The 18,980-nt window shown below is 34.5% G+C and overlaps 1 protein-coding gene across 6 annotated transcripts in view; it reads right to left on the reverse strand.

Moving 5' to 3' along the window:
- Positions 1–5,791: 5,791 nt before the first annotated feature.
- The window catches only part of RAPGEF2 (Rap guanine nucleotide exchange factor 2), a 149,487-nt gene continuing 136,298 nt past the window's right edge, over positions 5,792–18,980 (reverse strand). For 5 of the 6 annotated variants that reach the window (XM_039339810.1, XM_039339811.1, XM_039339809.1 and 2 more), the window contains 7 exons: positions 18,486–18,709; positions 17,634–17,819; positions 15,236–15,388; positions 13,632–13,857; positions 11,626–12,176; positions 8,434–8,742; positions 5,792–7,729 (listed from right to left, as the gene is read on the reverse strand). In XM_039339810.1, the coding sequence (XP_039195744.1) occupies positions 7,704–7,729; positions 8,434–8,742; positions 11,626–12,176; positions 13,632–13,857; positions 15,236–15,388; positions 17,634–17,819; positions 18,486–18,709 (1,675 nt within the window). In that variant the 3' untranslated portion in view covers positions 5,792–7,703. The remainder of the gene's footprint in view (positions 7,730–8,433; positions 8,743–11,625; positions 12,177–13,631; positions 13,858–15,235; positions 15,389–17,633; positions 17,820–18,485; positions 18,710–18,980) is intronic. The other variant, XM_039339812.1, reaches the window with a different exon arrangement.

Raw genomic sequence — 18,980 nt, forward strand, 5'->3', positions numbered from 1 at the left:
CTACCCATTTTATTTTATTAAAAAAAACAAACTCTCTGGGTTTTGATTATGGCACTACTTAATTAGAAATAGGTAGCAGCTTTGAGTTTCCAGAATAGATCTCTCTCTCTAACTTTCTCCCTCTCTTCTGGAAACTCAAAGCTAAATTAAATTACATAAAATAACTGAGGCTTTCTCTCCCTCTACAGTGTGTATGTGTGTGTACTGTGTGTGTGTGTGCACAGTGTGTTTGTATATACAGTGTATGTGTGTGTGTATACATATATACATATACTGGAGGGAGAGAGAGCGCCTCAATAACTGCACTTGTTGAAGGTGCTCGGTATCTATAATATGTGACATTCTTATCATTCTGATAAGAAGTAGTAGTGTTGTCTAGGTTGTTGAGATGAATATGGAAGTAGAAATCCATAGGTTGGTAATAGTTGCTTGTTTTCTTTGACTAATGTATAATATAAGAGGGCGATATGGCTCAGCAGTCAAAGACACTGAGGTTGTCAGTGGGAAAACTGACAGCCCAGGTTCGCAACCTAAGCACCACATGATGGGGTGAGTTTCCATTATTTGCCCCAGCTCATATCCACCTACAGTTCAAAAAAAAAAATGCAAATTAGAGTAGGTAAACAGGTACCACTTTGGTGGGAACATAACAGCGTTCTGTGCACCTTGGCATATAGTCATCTGAAGTATTTTCAGATGCTTGCTGAAGATGAGTACCACCCCCTAGAGTCAGACTCAACTGGATAGGAAAAACCTTTACTTTTACTTTAATGTAATTTTGAATATAATGAGTAATAAGTGATAGTAGAAGAACAAAATATCAATTATGGAAAATATTCTGAATTAATGCAATTCAGGAGAGAAAATAATACCCTTCCATGTGATATAAATTTATTGATTTATTAAACCAATTTATATAACGGTCTATCTTACAAAACAGCTAAAAACAGTAAATAAAAGTTAATAAATACATTAAAACATATAAAAATCAGACTAAAACAAACAATGATAAAAGGATTTTAAAAATAGCTGAGCCACTTCACTAGCTTACCTGTCCCCTGGAGACCCCAGACCTGTTGGCATAACCTGGTCTTGAGTGATCTCCAGAAATTCAAAAGTGATGAAGCTGACCTCACTTCAGAGGAGAAAAGATTCCATAGTGCAGAAGCCATAGCAGAGGTCTGCCACTTATAGCTTGCCAAATGTAGCTCTCCAGGAGAGAGAACCTGGCGAGAATGGGCAGATGAAATTGTGAAGAGGTGGTCACTCAAATAATTCCATTCTGTGCGTGAAGGGCTTGGATGAATGAATGGATAAGAGAAAATGGAAAACTTCCATGGATCGTTCAGAAAACTAAGAATGAATGATTGTTTTTTAAGATTGGTGAACATCATCTTAGAAAAACCATTTTTAAATATGTCTATCCAATTGTTTATAATGAATGATTGTAAAACATAATAAAGGATAAAGGGTTGACCAGAGGCTCTGAAAATGGAACAGAGCATTTTTGGGAAGAACTCAGAGTATATACTAGGTTTAAAAAATGAACTTGAAAAAAAATTAAAAACAACTGAATCAACCTAGAATTACTGAAGGAATAGGATGTGTTCCAATGAAAAACTTTAATAGATTGTTTTCCCAACAAAATAAAATAATGGTTTGATGATATTAAAAATATGTTGGTAAGATATACTTCTTTATGCTGTGTTATGGGTTGAGCATCTGAATATTTTTTTGTGAATGTTAGCACTAGACAATATAGCAGATTGGATCTGGAGATGTTGGTATCAAAGATGAAAGTTGTGATTGACATGGACAGTGGAGTTGCAATTTATATATTGAGAATGAAAAGAGCTGAAAAGAACATGTAGTTGAATTTTTATATCTTTGTAGCATGTTTTTTAAACATGGGAGGATACATGAAGAAATGTAAAGAGGTGAAACATTGGGAAAAGATAGTTTGTGAGGGATAAAAATTTGCCAAAGAGAAAACAGCTATGCATAGAAGTGTGCTTCTGTCCAATTTGTTATAAAGAATCAAATGATGCTTATACAAGGAGAAATATAGTGGAATATAGCACTAATGGGATACTACAAAAGTATGTAATATAACATGTAAAAGATCGATAAATGTGAATAGGTGATGAATTAATGTGGACTGAATACAAAATGAGTGACAGGTATTAAAGAAACACAATGAGGTAATTTGGTCATGCAGAGAGAATGGAGATAAGATAGATGGATAAATAGCTAGACATTCAGACATATATAACCAAACATACTAAGAACAAATGGGCTGACAGCAAGAGGATGGCTGAGAAATTAAGGAATGAAGTTGAAAAGATCCTGAAATACAGAAAAACAATAATGTATGAAGTGGCATATGGACATAATGAAAGCACAGAAGCAAGAATAGTATTTAAAGTTAGAAAGATATGGAGCAACTAATAAATAGCATTGATATAATCTAGTTTTAGCTAGATTTCCTTTTTTTGTCATCTTATGTCTTGAATTTTCTTGGCTTACTATTTTTTTCCTTTCTGTGTACCTTAAAAAAGAAATGCCTTAGTATTTATGTATAAAACATTAAAGTAATCCAACTTAATTATTTAAAGCCAGTAGTACTACATTGAGACTATCTCTGCAGTAGAAAGTATGTCATCAAGGTACACTAAATATCTTCTCAGCTACTAAGGCCATTCAAAAGCTACTCTTGCAATTCATATATAAGTTGCAATATATTCACTTGCTTAACCAAGATAAGTTAACTCCCATTTTCAATTACTATTTTTTCCATATTATTTTGATTCCCACAGTATTTAGGAACACTTTGTAGATGATAACCAGCAGCTTGAACCACAGCTAGATACTTACTTGGACCCAGAGCAACTCGTGGGAGAGTGGTACATTATGGGTATAATGAGAAATACTCAAAACCTGCCCACATCTGTGCATTCATGGCCAATTGCAGCTTCCAAGTATTTTTCAAAGGCAGCCCCATGTAGAGTAAGTTATGGGGATCCACACTGAGGTATAAGTTTCCATGAGCAAGGTCTCCCAATTTAGGAATGGACACAACTGGTACATAAGACAAATTGGTGCAAAAGCCAAGATGGCAAAAAGACTATGGACTATTATAGTGAAGACACTCTACTGTGCTATATAGAATTTTGTGAATGATTTCACCTTGGACTGCCCACCTTTGAACAGCATGGACAGCTTTGCCAACATAGATCATTTACTTCTTTAAGCAAAGTGATTGATTTAGAAATATCTGGAGGAGATTAAAGATACTAAATACAGGGGGAGGTTCCAGTTTTGCATCAATTGTTGACAAGTTCAGTCTCCTACATTTTAAAAAGTTAAGTTAAAGATTATTTTAATGACTTTTTTCACCATATTTTAAATATTTTTTATTTTGATTTTGCTAATAGGAAAGCAGCTAATAAGAAAAGAATCCATTGGTATCAGAAAAGTATGTGGGGCATTCTGTCAGATATATAGATATGGGGAATGCTATAGCAGAGGGACAAAAATGGTGAAAGGCAACTTTTTTTAGACCTAACAATAGAAACTCATAAAGTTGCCTTGCAGTAATTAGAACACTTGGCTAAACTATCAAGCATGGTTTTGACTGATAGCTAGCAATTTTCTATAATGTAAGAGATCCTGGATTGGACCTGAATCATCTGCAAAATATTGAAATCATTTTGAAACTGAACACTTGTTACAGGGTGGTTTGGCCCATTTCCTGTGAAAACTACTAAGGGCATCTTATAAAATACTTTCTGCAAAGCACATACAGCTGTCTTGATCCTTTAGTAAAAAAGCAGAATACGATACTTTGCATTATCTCAGAGGAAATAAAATTCTGGGATGCCAAAAGAAGTTGTGCAAGTAATAGGTATGAACGTACGTTGGACAAGGCTAAAGCTGTATGTTGTAAAAAGAATAGACTAAAGCAGTCTATACTTTTTTAACATCATTCTTGTATTTGAAACTTGATTTTCTTTTCATTTTCTTACACATTAAGAAAATATTAATGTCAAAATATTTTTAGAATTAGGTTGAGGGATGTACAAAGTTTAAGACTGCAGTTATAAAAATGATCAAAAGGAGAAAAGATGAATTTGGACTTCAAGTAACTCATGGAACATTTCTTACTTTTAAAAATGGGTGGATGTTATCTGTACAGATAGTCCTCATTTACTGCTTGTTCAGCAACTGTTCAAAGTTATAGTTTTGCTGAAAAAGGATTTATGGCTGATCCTTGAACCTATGGCTGTTATAGTGTTTCTTTACTCACAAGTCAGGCACTTTCCTACTGCTGCCCCCGTTGTAGATTATCACTTTCCAAACACAAAGACCACAGAATTTAGTCCTGTTCACATGAAGGGTCATTTCAGCAACTATGAAAGCATGGGTGCCCTGGAACATTACCTCACCAACTGGATTTAAGAATGGATGAACTTGTCTTTGCTGACTTTAAATTTTGACTATTTCTGATGAAATGTGTTTTTCCTTGTTTTGTCTTGTTTTTGAGGATTATCATAAATTCTGGGTCTTTTCTTGGATAAATACAGTATATGCAGGAACAGCATTTATTCATTTGACATTATGCTATTATCATCTGAAGAAGACATTTTCTTCTTTTTGGAGATTTATACTTAAGTACTGTGTGAAACCCAAAAGTGCTTTTTCAAAAGGCAACTGGAGTTTCTTTTTAGGGCTTTGTAGGAAAAACAAAGTCCAGTTGCCTCTTAAAAAAGAACCTTTGGGACAAACCTGACCTGGATGACTGAGAATCTCCATAGAGATTGTGAAACTTTTTAACACTCTCAAGCATATTTGTAAAAGATTTAAATGTAATCTCCTCATGCTCAATGTATTATTCAACAATTATAGCATCATTTGTTTGTCACTTTCATCTCTGTACACCTTTTATATAATATTGCTGTGTGTAACCCTTATCGAAATGAAATTATCCATGTCTAACATTTCACAACAGAGAAAATAATGTAGCATATTATTTGTATCAGAAAGTGATTTTTATAGTATATTGGGGAGAGATTTGTTTTTTGCATATTCAATGTTAAAATGTGTTTCAAAAGCTATCAACTCAATCTTTAATAAAAAAATACATGACTATTTATTACTGGAGTTAAATTTGTTTCATAGTTGCTTTGTTATAAAACAAGGATATACTTAATTACTGCTTAAGTTTATACAGTGCAGGACCACACACAGAGCAACAACACTAATAAATCCAGATGTTGATTTCAGGGAACAGAGACAGCAATAAGATGTAGATTATGCTACAATAAAACAAATTGTATGTTTAAATCTCCTAAAATTCTTGACTCTTCATAATTAGTATTTCATAGAACCTAGTCTCATAATGTAAAATAAATTTCTATAGAAGTTAGCAATTTATCTTGTGCATAAAATATTTCATAAAATAAGTTGGGTTAAAATATATTTTTTTCTTCCTAGCATTCTTCCTGCAAGTGCAGGGTCTGTTCTTCCTTTTTCAGATGTACAGAATGTTGATCTGTTGGTTGAAACAGGAACTGATCAACCAACTTAAAATGATATTTTATATCTTGCTGTATATTTTGCATAACAATCCATGCATGATTTTTACCATAATATTACTGCTACTGGATCTTGATTTATGTCTTAAAAGTTCCTCAAATAATTTCTGCAACTAAAATTATATGTATGGTTCTCCCCCACATATGAATATTGCACATAACTAGCTGTCTCCCCAAGCAAATGAGCACAAAACAAATGAGACATCATTAACATTATATTTATTTATATTCCAGCTTCATACAAACTGGATAGAAGCATAAACATAGTACATTTCTACCATTTTCAACAAAAATATATAACCAATATGTACAATTATTGTATTAAAAATACAAAAGGGATACAGACTCCACCAATGTCTTTCTAAAAGACATACAGGTACAAGTAGTATCAAAAGTATGAGGAAATCACCAGTAAGTCGTACATTCTGCACTTGACATCACAGAGTGAATTGAGATTAGCAGTCCTATGGTCTACAATTACTTAATTCCTATATAACATTTGTGCAACTTGTGAGACAGCTAGGTTTGTTCTGTTTTGCTATATGCACATGAGGTCCATAGCCTATATAATGAAACTGGCAAATGCATATTACATGTAAAATTACAAATGCATAATTGACAAGGTGATATATAAGCAAATAGAGAAGAGCTATGATTATAGAAGAAAGCGATTAAATAAAGCACTGACATTGTTCAATACAGTGAAAAACCACTGTAAATTGATCTTTATAAGTTGATACTATTTACTTTTATCTACTGATCAATATGATCAGCTGAATTTAATGAAAAAAAAATCCAAGAACAGCAGTTCCTCACATTTGAGTACTACTCGGATTGGCAGCCTTCACTTTTCTGGAGTCTGTGCAAAACCAAAATAACAACAGAAAATAGAAAGGGGGTGGATTTTCATTTCCAACACTAAAGGGTTCATAGCAGCTGTAAGCAGGTGATTGATACCCACTGGCCTCCTCTATATATGCAATGTTCTGTAAAAGACAATTATGAATAATTGTTCACTGGAAAAGCTTGCTGAGTGACACCTACTTTCTTCAAAAGGTTCACTATTTTCTAATGCCAAGCCAATAGCAACACAGTTTGAGATTGGCACTGGTTGCAGTGTGTGCTGAATTGCCTTAATACATTACCCTGATTATTTGTGTGACAAAATCCCATTACTTAGTACAAGGAGGAGGATGGAAAAATCATGTAAGTATTTTAAGCAAAAGAAGATATTGCCATTTGACAATTGAAGACAAATATTTTTACTTACCATCCTGTATTCCTTAAGGCACAGGAAAAGGACACTAACTTTCTTCACAGATTATTTGCAAGAGTCAATAGAACCACATCATTAGAGATACAAAGCAACAAAACCAGAAATTCTGAAATTAATCAACTGTGCTTTGAGTGGAACACTAAAAACAAAGCTTGAAAGGCTGAATCCTTCCTATAAACCAAGCCACTTTTAGTTAACCACATCATCACTTTTTTTTTTTTTAAAGTAGTCCAGGCTAGCAAACTTTCTTAAATAATACAAAATAATACTGTAGTTAATGCAGGTGTAACCTTTTATCCCTCTCCAAATACAATATATAGAGAGAGTAGCAACAAAGGCATTGTAAACAAGAAACAAGCACTGTGTACTTGAAGGATTTCAATACATTTCTTTCTTAATAAAGGCCAAATATATTTGTCCACTAGTTGATCTCTTCATCACAATCAAGTGAAGTGCTAGGATCAGGATTAAGATAGGAAAAAGAATTTAAAATGCTTCCAGGCATGGGAGAGTGCAGTCAGAGTTACGAGTTGATTTTGGAATGATACTGTGTGATGTGGTAGACAGCAACAGTGATAGCTGAGAGGATGCTGCACTGCGCATTTCAAGCAACACAGTTTGAAAAGTGCCAGGGCAATTTCTTCACAGTATTTCACATGCAAAGGGAGAAGGGTGGGGGGAAGAAGGGGAGAAGAAGCCCATGCTGCTTTAAGGCAGGGAAGGAGGCACAGGTCCACCATCCTTTAATTAATGTTCCAAGGCTCCTATATTAGGGATGTCATCTTGTGCTCTCCTTAAAGTTGGCTTACTTGTAATCCCGAAAGCTCCAATTCTTAGACAGCAGAGACTTGCTCATCTTCTGCAAATACAACATGACAGAAGGGAAATAAAGATAAAGATACTTAAAACTTCTGGTCTTCTAGTGAATACATGCATTTTTCAGAAGTGGCTTGCCATTGCCTTCTTCCTAGTGCTAAAACAGAGTGTCTGGCCCAAACTCTCCCTGCTGGCCTTAGGACTAGAACTCATGGTCTCTAGCCCACAGCCTTTAACTGCTACATCAAACTGGCATATATTTGGTATTCTTGAATTTGGTTCCATTTATTTATAATCCTGAATTATATATTACACTGAAGTACACCTTTATAACTGGCCTGAGGGACTTTACTGGAATTTGATCATATTCAGCTAGTATTGTGGAGCAACATCAAGGCCACAGTTTCTTCAGCATTGTTTTGTATACAAAACAATGTATTTAAAAATGTTTTCAACATTCTGTTCAGAGAAGCTCTTTTTCAACAAAAAATTATTTCATTTAAACAATTATGAGCATGTGGTATGAGCTTTCAGCCTTTCACAAAGGCTTGGGAGAAACCTAGCATATCTGCCAAACAGTTAATGTCCTATGATCTTTTCCTTCATAAACATATTCAGGCAACAAACTGAGAAGTTTTAATGTCAGAGCCTGAGTCATTTTTTTTTTTTATAGATTTGCACCATCCCTTCTAATGCCCTTTGCGAAATTATCCTTTTATGATTTTCAAAATGTGATAAGATGTTTACCATCCTCCTCTGTGGAAAACCCTTGAGATTGATAATGACCAAGATGTGGGTCTGACTCGTTTGGTTTATGCCACTGAGGTTTGTTAACAGGCCTGATAGAGGAATGACCCTGTGATTGCTGCTGTGAAGGTGAAGCTGAAGTCCCAGGGGCTTCATTAGACCGTGCCACCATCCTAGACCTCTGAAGTGCTACGTTGTAATCTGGAGGTTTTCGGACTGGATGAGAAATTCCTTCTCCAAAGTCAATAGGTATTCCTACATAACCCGGAGGGGTTGGTGGTGGTTCACGATAGCGACCCTCTTTTCGAGCTGCAGTAAAATAATACACTATTAGCAATAATTTACAAATATTTGTTTAATTCATAATACATACTGATATTGACTCTGAATTAGGTTATGTGCAATGTCTTGCAAACCATCATATGCATCATAACGACAAAGCATTTAAAAAGCCACTAAAAGTCAGTCTTTTGTGGATTTGCACCATCTCCTCTAATGCCCTAACCTTTTTATGATTTTCAAAATGTGATATGATGTTTACATGAGCCAGTCAAAAGGCAGTTATGTTTTCAATTTTATTGATTCTAATGGGGAGTTCATCATGGGCTTAAAACTTTTCTATCAAACAAATATCATACAAAACTGTTTAATTTGACTTAATTTTGCAGGTGTAGACATTTTAATGTGTATGTCTTATTTATAAGTCACAAATAGAAACACTTTAACAAAGCTACAGAAAAGACAAAATAGCAACTGACCAGAAGTGAAGATTTAAAACCATTTTAGAAAGCACTCATAAAGGGAATTCACAAAGGAATGGTGACCTCTGGAAAAGATGTCTTATGACTTTAGTACTATAAAAATATAGCTACTAGAAGGACTCTATGTAATACAGTATAATGTATCCTTAGAGTTTAATTGTTTAGCAAAAAAGTCAAATAATACTAAACCAATTTGCAAAGTAAATGGTTTTAAATGTTTATATAGTTTCCTCATTATAACAAGATTCATGTTTTGCCTACATTTTTCAGCATAGTTCAGTAAAATCAGTAAAATCAAGTTAATAATATTAAAACAAATGAAGTGTATAATTTGAAGCACTCTTCCAGTAAAATTATTGTTTTTATTTTTCAATTCACTAAACATCTGAAGTGGTTTTTTTCCAAAAACAATTTCTTCAAATGCACAAAGTAAATGTGATAAATATTTGAATTGGCATAGAATGCAAATTTAATTAGTATCTGGATAAGCAAAAAGACAACCTAAGTCCTTTTGTGAGGAGGGGGAAATCAATCAATTCAGACAAAATTAGCAATGCAATTATCGGACCTCATTGTAGGTTCTGCTTTGGCACATTCCAAACTCCCCAATTTTTTTAGCATTAAAAAAAAATGTGTGTGTATAGGTGGGGGAAACTGCCATATTGCAAAGGACTTCTAGCATCATTTCTGTTTCTAAGACCCATAACCTTTCTTAGACAATAAACTGATGGGCCAGTGCTTCATTTGCAAATGAGCTCAATTGTTAGAAAAAGGACAAAATTTACAAGGAAACATTGTGGTGCTTAGTAACTCACTATTTTGTTAAAAGGTAAGTCCCGTTCTCCCCCCCCTCCATCAGTCATTTTATGAGAACATCAACATGGTTTCCAAATTCCAAATATTCCAGTCAGCCAAATGCTGATCTGGTTTAATTGTATGTCCACATAGTCAAGTGAAATTGTCAGTCTACTCAGAATGAGAGTAATACTTCCTGTTCTCAAATAAATTTGATTTAAATGGGTCACTACGACAACTTTGGATGCTGTGTAATTACTAAACCATTATGATGCTAAGGTATATGATCAGTTATTGCTTTGAGTCCTTCATGACAGCATTCTACATTAATTTCCAGAAGTTTTGGACTTCAATTGCTGTAATACTCAACCAGAATTGCTTTTAGAGTTGGGGGAAACTGATGGTGAAGGTGAGCTTAGGTAGAAGCTATAGGCTAGAGCAGTGGTTCTTAACCTTTTTGAACGAATCGCCCCCTTGAGCCAATGAGGAAGTTGTCATCGCCCCCCTCCCCCAACATAACCTCTCAATCACAACACAGGAAATAATTCTTCAATTTATGCAAACACTTGTTTTGTTTTCTTTCAAATTGTCATCAGGACATATCGATGCAAATAATTTATTTCCAGTCTTTTTCCCATATCTCCCGAGGTGGCACAGCAGTTAGAGTGCAGTACTGCAGGCCACTTTAGCTGACTGTGTTCAGCAGGTCAGCAGTTCAAATCTCACCGGCTCAAGGTTGACTCAGCCTTCCATCCTTCCGGGGTAGGTAAAATGAGGACCCAGATTGTTGGGGGCAATGTAAATATATATATACATTGCTTACTGGTGTACAACGCTTAGAGAGTGCTTGCACTTAAAGTGGTATATAAGTCTCATAAATAAATAAATAAATAAATAAATAAATAAATAAATAAATAAATAAATAAATAAATATTCTGGCCAATGGCGTGCCACTGTATGGGTAGAGGCTACTGTGCAACGCGCATGAAGATAAGCGATGCATATTCACATATGTACGGCGTTCTGTACTGAAGCTAGCTGGAGGAACATTTGAAAACACAATTCAATCCACTAACAGCGAGTGATCTGATGTTTTTGTACGACAGATATACAGCGATTCACTGTACGAAAAAGTCTCAAAAGTGTCCCCAAATCATCTCGCTCCATCGCCCCCATCTCACCCCTTTTCATTCCTTTGCCCCCGTGTCACCCCTTTTCATTCCATCGCCCCCCTAAAAAATAAAATCGCCCCCTGGGGGGCAATATCGCCCAGGTTAAGAACCACTGGGCTAGAGCATGGGCTGGGTGGGGAAGCAGCAACTGTGCATAGGAAATTCATCTTTTCCATAACTCTTATGTTTATTCAAATAATCTTTACATGTGCGTACTGCTTTGTGCAAATGATTTTAAAGATTCGGCTTTAGTAACATGATGATGATTATGACGACAATGACAAAACCAGTATCTGCATCAGAAAGCATTACTTTTCACAGTGCAAATGGTTTCATGGAAAAAAGAAAATATGAGATAAAGGTTAACCTCTTGTTACATTTTTAAAAGGCTAAAGAAAAATATCTATAAAATAAACTAACAACAAATATGTAGGATAGTTTGTGGAAAACAAAATTAAACTTACCAATAAGACCCTTTGTATTACTTGTTGGCATAGTTATATGAGCTGGCATAGGAACCGGCTTTGAATCCTCTGTTGTTATGGATGTTATGCTACTGGATTCAGCTTCAATTGATACATCTTTCCCACCCCTCCGTTTTATGGTACCTGTATCACCTTCAGAGTCCTCTCCCCAGTATCCTGTGGAGGATGCCCAGCTTGCTCTGGACTGTGCTTGATCAAGGCCCTCCCTACCTTGACTCTGCCTGCCATACTTTGTGCCATGATCGGAGAACATCAATGGGTCCATGTGACTGCCTGAGGCCCACAATCCTGCCCCATCGCCTGAATTATCGAAATGAACATGTCCAAAAGGCAGAGTTTCCCAACTTCGCTGATGTTGAATTGTCTGTATGTTGTCATGGGAACCACTTGAGCAAGAAGTCCAACTGCCTCGTCCACTATCTGCTGCATCAAGTGACGCTCGATCACCCTGATCCTGTGATAGTTCCTCCGTACTGGGAGAAGAAAGCATGGTTGCTGCAGCATAGAACCCTCTGTTTTCTGCATAGGAGCTAAAAATGCATAGCAACGAAATCATTAGTCACTATAACGTAACACAATGATGTAACCAGTGGTGGGATTCAGCTGTTTCACACCACTTTAGCAGAACCGGTAGCTAATTTTTTGTTGCCCAGGCCCAGAATGGACTTCTGGAAGTGGCATCCACATAGAAAATTGGTTGTTCACATATTTGAATCCCACTACTGGATGTAGCCAATAGAAACTGGTACAGTAGAAGACAAATTGTATACTTTTTGTTCCCTTGAATACATTAAAAATTATACAAATTATACAAAGCATTTTAATCATTACATATACAGGTAGTCTTCTCACAACTATTCATTTAGTGACCATTCAGAGTTATAAGTACTGAAAAAGTTGACTTTTCACCCTTACAACCACTGCAGCATTCCCATGGACACATGATCAAAATTTGGACACTTGGCAATTGGGATGTATTTATGACAGTTACATTGGCCTAGGGTCTTGTGAGTACCATTTGTAACCTTGCCAGATGGCTTCCAATAAGCAAAGTCAATGGGGCAAGCCAGATTTACTTAATGACCGCATGATTCACTTAACAACTGAACTGATTCGCTTAACCATCCTGGCAAAAATGGTCATAAAATGGGGCAAAATTCACTGAACAGTTGCCTTGATCAGCAAGGGAAATGTTGGGCTCAGTTGTGGTCATAAGTTGAAGACTATCTGTAATGTTCAAATACATGCAGCTAAATCTATCATAATCAGTGCTATTTCAAGTAAGACAAGGTTGGGTTTTCAACATGTATTTTTCTATTTTTTTTCCTTTCAGAGAATAAGAATATAAATGAAATAAATAAACAAGAATATATTCAAATCTAGCAACAGAACAGATCATAGAAACATATGTAGTATGGTGATAGACAGAGAAATAGATGCATTAGTACACACACACACACACACACAGTTTTTAGTTTTTATGACCCAGGAAAAGACAAAGCTGCTTCAACCATTGCCCAAATGACCTCTCTATTATTTATGTGCTGATCTGCTTTGGAAAATCTTTTAGATATTGAATCTAAAAGTGCAGCAGAGAGGAGGACTCAAGGGTGGAATTAGTCTGGACTTGTTAAGTAAACACAAGAGGGCAAGGTCTGACAAACCCCCATACCTATGAGCCTTATCTAATCTTTTCTAGACAAAAACTGATTCCTGTGAGCAATAAAGTAGCAAGTTTGAACTCTCACATGTATGGGTCTGGTTGTTTATACCTGACAATTGATCTATATTACAGATCTTATAGATTTAATCTTATAGATCCTACAGGTTTAGTCTTATATTTTTTATAGTTTCTAAGTCATCAAGAGGCAAAATTGTTGAAGTTTTATAGCAACTTATGTATTCAAAACCTGATTCAAGGAGCAGAGTAAATAAATAAACATCACATAGAAGTCTTAAATAAATATAAAACATGAACATCGTACCCTAAACTGTACTGATCTGGTTCAACCGTGGCTCTTCTTTCTATTCTGCCCACTCCAAGATTAGTCTCGACAATGCTGACTGAGTGCCTCTGTCTTCTTTCATCTTGTAGAGACCCTGACATGGAGTCAAAAGAAGAATTGCTGACAATGCTAGATCGGGAAGAAATTTCACTGTGACCAGAGTCGGAAAAGTTATCCACTGTGCCACTAAGAGCCAGCATGTAACCTGCAGAAAGAATAGTTTAATTACTTAATAAAACTTTCCACAATTTATATAGAAACTACAAACAAACAGAACAAATTCAAATGTCTTCTTATTCCAAAAACAAATAAAGTACAATGGAATATTGATAATATCTCATTTCCAAGATGCTGAATTTGAAAAGGAGGAAGTATAATATGCAATGTGTTCTTTTGAAAAATATATCTTTTTTTTATCAGTTTGAAACCCTACTTTGCACAATCTGTTCTTTATTTCAGTCCTGATGAATTTTTCAGTCCTGATGAATATAGTCATATAACTTTTGGCAGGCATGATTCCTTCATAATGTATACTTGCTACTGTACTCTTGCACTTTTCAATCAGTTCTGATACAATAAACATGTCTGGCTATACTATCCTTAAAAATTCAAAGTTACAATTGCAGCAGCAATTCACTTTCCTTGAACTTACTGATATGTTTTTTGAGAGAAGTTATCTCCACATATAGAGATGCTATTCCTGAAAATGAAGGTAATCTTACGACTTATTAAATTTCCATACTTCTACAATTATAAGATTCTTGGCACATACAAAAAGAAACATAACTCATCCACAGCATGCACGCATGCATGCATGCATAAACAAACAAACACATGTCAATGGTACAGTAAGAAATGATCATTAAAAATAACTACCATTCAGTTGAAAGACAAAGCAAGAAATAAAGAAAAAATATTTAAAAGATTCATTATTTCATAATGAAGCTTTAAAAAGTGCTTTGTAAATGCTTTGTTTTGTTGCTTTCAGAAGCCCTCTGGTGTCTGGGCTTATCATCTCTCTGCAACATATGGGTCATGACAGAGAAACCTATTTTCCCAGCCTTAGCTACCCAGCCTCATAAAAGTCAAGAAATCTGACTCTTCTGGGGGAAAAACCCCCAGAAATAAAGTTATAGAATTTGTGATTATGAAATGACTATAAAATATGGCTGTGGCTGAGTTAATTAAACTCCTCTAAGTCTGTTCAGATGAATCAGCATTTTTTTTCTAAATTTTTCAGTCAACTGAATGTAAAGAGAGTGCATAAAGCCACTGGCAGTGGGGTTTTTTTAAGACAAAGTAGTATTCAATATTGCCTATAAATTTATGCATATTTTTGCATATATTTTAATATAAATTTAAGAACACAGAAAAAAATGATTCCCTTAAGGGACTTTATAGCATATAATTTATAATGGAAGCAAATGACTCTTCACTATAAATCATGGATTACTGGATTTTTGGCAACATATTATATTTTTGGCAACTAATGATTATGGTTATTGTTAACTGTTACTATAGGTAACTATGATTAGAGAAGAGAGCATGTAAGAATTTTAAAATGTTTGATAGCACTAATATACATTTTCTCGGAGAGCTCTGGGGTGAGGTGGGAGGAGACGTTAATTGTGAAGAAGCATTTGAAATTGTGTCTTCTGCTTGCTTCTTATGGCGGTCCAAACTTCCTTCTTCAGAGAGTGAAAGAATTTTCTTTAAAGCTTGCGGGGAATTTATGCCTTACAGGGAAAAAGGAAAACAAAACTTCAGATATACATATATACTTTCCTCAGTATGTCCATATTAAGGCACCTCATGGGCCTTTCAAATGTAACATTAATTACATTTTAACTTCCCATTTCTTCATATAGCTCATTATCCATTTACATTTATCTTCACCACCCCCTGCCATGAAATTACACAGAGGCAGAAAAATGACTCCCAAATCTCAAAGCGTATGACACTCTTGCTAATGTCAACTCATGTTAATTCATAAATTATTATGATTCAGAAGAAATGGCAGCTGCCAAAAAAGCCAACACAGTTCTAGGCTGCATTAACAGAGAGATAGAATCAAGATCACGTGACATGTTAATATCACTTTATAATGCCTTGGTAAGGCCACATTTGGAATACTGCATCCAGTTTTGGTCACCACGATGTAAAAAAGATGTTGAAACTCTAAAAAGAGTACAGAGAAGAGCAACAAAGATGATCAGGGTACTGGAAGCTAAAACATATAAAGAACAATTGCTGGAATTGAGTCTATCTAGCTTAATGAAAAGAAGGACTAGGCGTGATATGATAGTGTTCCAATATCTCAGGGATTGCCACAAAGAAGAGAGAGTCAAGTTATTCTCCAAAGCACTTGAGGGCAAGACAAGGAGCAATGGATAGAAACTAATCAAGAAGAGAAGCAACCTAGAACTAAGAAAAAATTTCCTGACAGTTAGAACAATTAATCAGTGGAACAACTTGCCTCTAGAAGTTGTGAATGCGCCAACAGTGGAGCAAATAATAACCAAATCACTCTCCAGGTAAAGAAAGGATAAGATGTCATCCAATATGCTCTGGATGGTTGCTCTTCATGAAGAGAAGAGACTGCAGGACTGCATTTTTCCACAGGCTTGAGCACCAGAAGATGATGTAATTAATCATATTGCTCCCAACCACAGTGGAGACTTAAAAGACATTAAGTTCACATCTTGTGTTCTAATCACTTTTGGAAATTGCTCATCAACTACTATTACAGACCTTTGAAGTGACAAGTTTAAAAATGCTTTACGAGTCTGCTTTTAATCATGAACAAAAAAAAAAAGTTTAGATTTTAGTCAAAAACTTAATTTTTTTAAAAAATATGAAAGACATACCAAAAAGCTAAATAAGATTTTATCCTAGAAAAATATAAAAAGACTAAGGGTCCAGATAAAATTGGAATAGTGAAACATTTACAATAAAATTTTGGAATTAATTATAAAATATAAACAGCTTCTTGTGGAAAATAGATCCTGTTTTGGTTGTTACAAGACATAACATGCATAAAGAATATTATGATTTCAAAAACTGGGCCCTTGAGGAGATTAAAAATTTTAGGTAACCATAAAAATGCTCAAAAAAAACCCCCACCTTTTGAAGAATGGAATCAGAAAACAGTAGTCATAATATCAACAATATCAGTAATGATGTCTACTTTTATGGACAGACAATGTCCAAAAGATGTTATTGAAAAAATGTGAGATGCAGAACAAACTTTGTCTGACAAGATATAGTACTGAAAGTAGATTTAAAACTGAGAGTCCAAGAGACTAATTTGGAAAAATACATTTCAGTTTTTAAAAAGAGAAATACAAATGACAAACAAAGAAAGTGACCAGGATAGTATTTTCCTACTGGATTAAACAAAAGAGACTTGTTAAAACCTTGAAGAACTCTATGTGATGGGATGAAAAAGAAATAAAGAAAAATAAAATGCTATAACAATATTTGAATAAAATAAAGATTAAGATGCAAGAATTAAATGGAAGGAATATAAAGCTGAATATAAGATATGTTGTTAATTCTGTTTACCCTTTATGGACTTTTTGCTTACATGAGGACTGAAAAGCTGCTGCTATTTATGAATCTCTTATAGATAAGAGATGAGATATGGAAAGAAGCAAAAATATTTGTAACTTTAAAAGGTGAAAACTTAGTAAATATGTTTATACTTGTGATGAAGGTTTGAAATCACTTCTTTATATAATTTTCTTTTTCTTTATCATGGTCTTATTCTTATTTTTCTTCTCTTTTTTCTTATTCTTTTTCCTCCTCTCTATTCTCTTTTCTTTAAGTTTAGCTTGTATTAGATTTTACTATTATTATCAAAATTCTTAATAAACATTACATATAAATATAATATAGATAATATAAATATTATTTGTAAAATTATTGAATTTTTTGTGAGAATTTGCTTTCCTCCAGAACAAAATTCTTTGTAGAACTTACCAAATGGTGGGAGATCTTTTACTGGTACTTTCTTACGAGAAGGATAAAGTGATACAGCAGGAACCTGTAAAACCTGGTTTGCCTTGGGCTGTTGTTGCTGCTGAGTCTTCTGCTGCATCCCTGACCGATGTGTGACAGGAGATGTTTCAGATTTTCCAGACCGTTTTTCCCCTGGAGTTTTGGGTACTTAAGCGAAAAACATAGCATGACATAGATTAAGATGATAATTGATTCTGTTAGAATCTTTCAATTTTGAATTGAGTTTAATGACAAATGGTTTAGAAAAATAAAATATAATCTGTCCTCAATTCTAAAATATTCCTTATTCAACTGAAAGGCAATATCATTAAAAAATATGACATTATAATAAAGAGTAATGAAATTATTTACATAGTTTAAGGCTTGAAAACATTATTAGAAACAAAAGTATAAGAAAGTGAAAGTACAATCTGCATTGGTATATACGGTAGTAACCAGTTTGCTAATGCAAACAGCCTAATCATAAAGATTTTTCTTACTTACATGGCAAAAAAATATTTAAATTTATTTTCATTTATTTCTTATTTGTAACCTCCCATAAACTCATATACCTTAGTAAAAATTAGATTAAATTAAGAAATTAACAAAATTATAAACAAACAAATTATTTTAATCAATAAAACCCAAATGCCTGAACTTAATGCCAAAATAAAACTACTATTAGTATAAGTTCACTTGGGTGCAGTTCATATATACCCTCATAGCTATTAGGGTACAGAGGAACATGATTCAGGATACTATAATTTTCATTTTAAACTTACTTCATATCCCTGTCATTTGGGATAGTAAAAGAGAACAAAAAACAACACTTACGTGTATTGCTGGCTGGTTCACACTGCAAAGACAGTGCCTGGAGACTTTCTTCATCCATTTCCAAGTCTAGATTAGCAAGATACTGTTTGACTTTTCGAGCCATCTGGGCATCTTCATATAGCTTTTTGGCATTAAGAAATGAGCTGCGACGCACCCGTTTTTTGTGTCCACCTGTCTGTGCAACATCAAGTACTGCTGTGTTTGTACTGCCTTGGCTAAGAGATCTAGGGTAAAGGAAGATGGTAAGTCTGAAACTGAGCTCCTTGCTAAATCCTTTAAAGAACTATAAACATGCAAAGATCTGCATGAAGTCAGTCTATGGTCAAAGCTCACATGCCTCATTCAGGTAAGTCATACAACTAAAATAAAGGATAAAAATCAAGGCTTTTAAAATCACATTTTAGGTATAAGTCTGTGCATATCTTCATTAAAATACATCTATAATACCTACTCTGCCCAAAATAAAAAATAATGTAATTCTATTCATTAGGAAAA

Source organism: Crotalus tigris, unplaced genomic scaffold (assembly GCF_016545835.1).
Source record: "Crotalus tigris isolate CLP2741 ecotype Arizona unplaced genomic scaffold, ASM1654583v1 scf7180000017740.2609645, whole genome shotgun sequence".
NCBI classification, from domain to species: domain Eukaryota; kingdom Metazoa; phylum Chordata; class Lepidosauria; order Squamata; family Viperidae; genus Crotalus; species Crotalus tigris.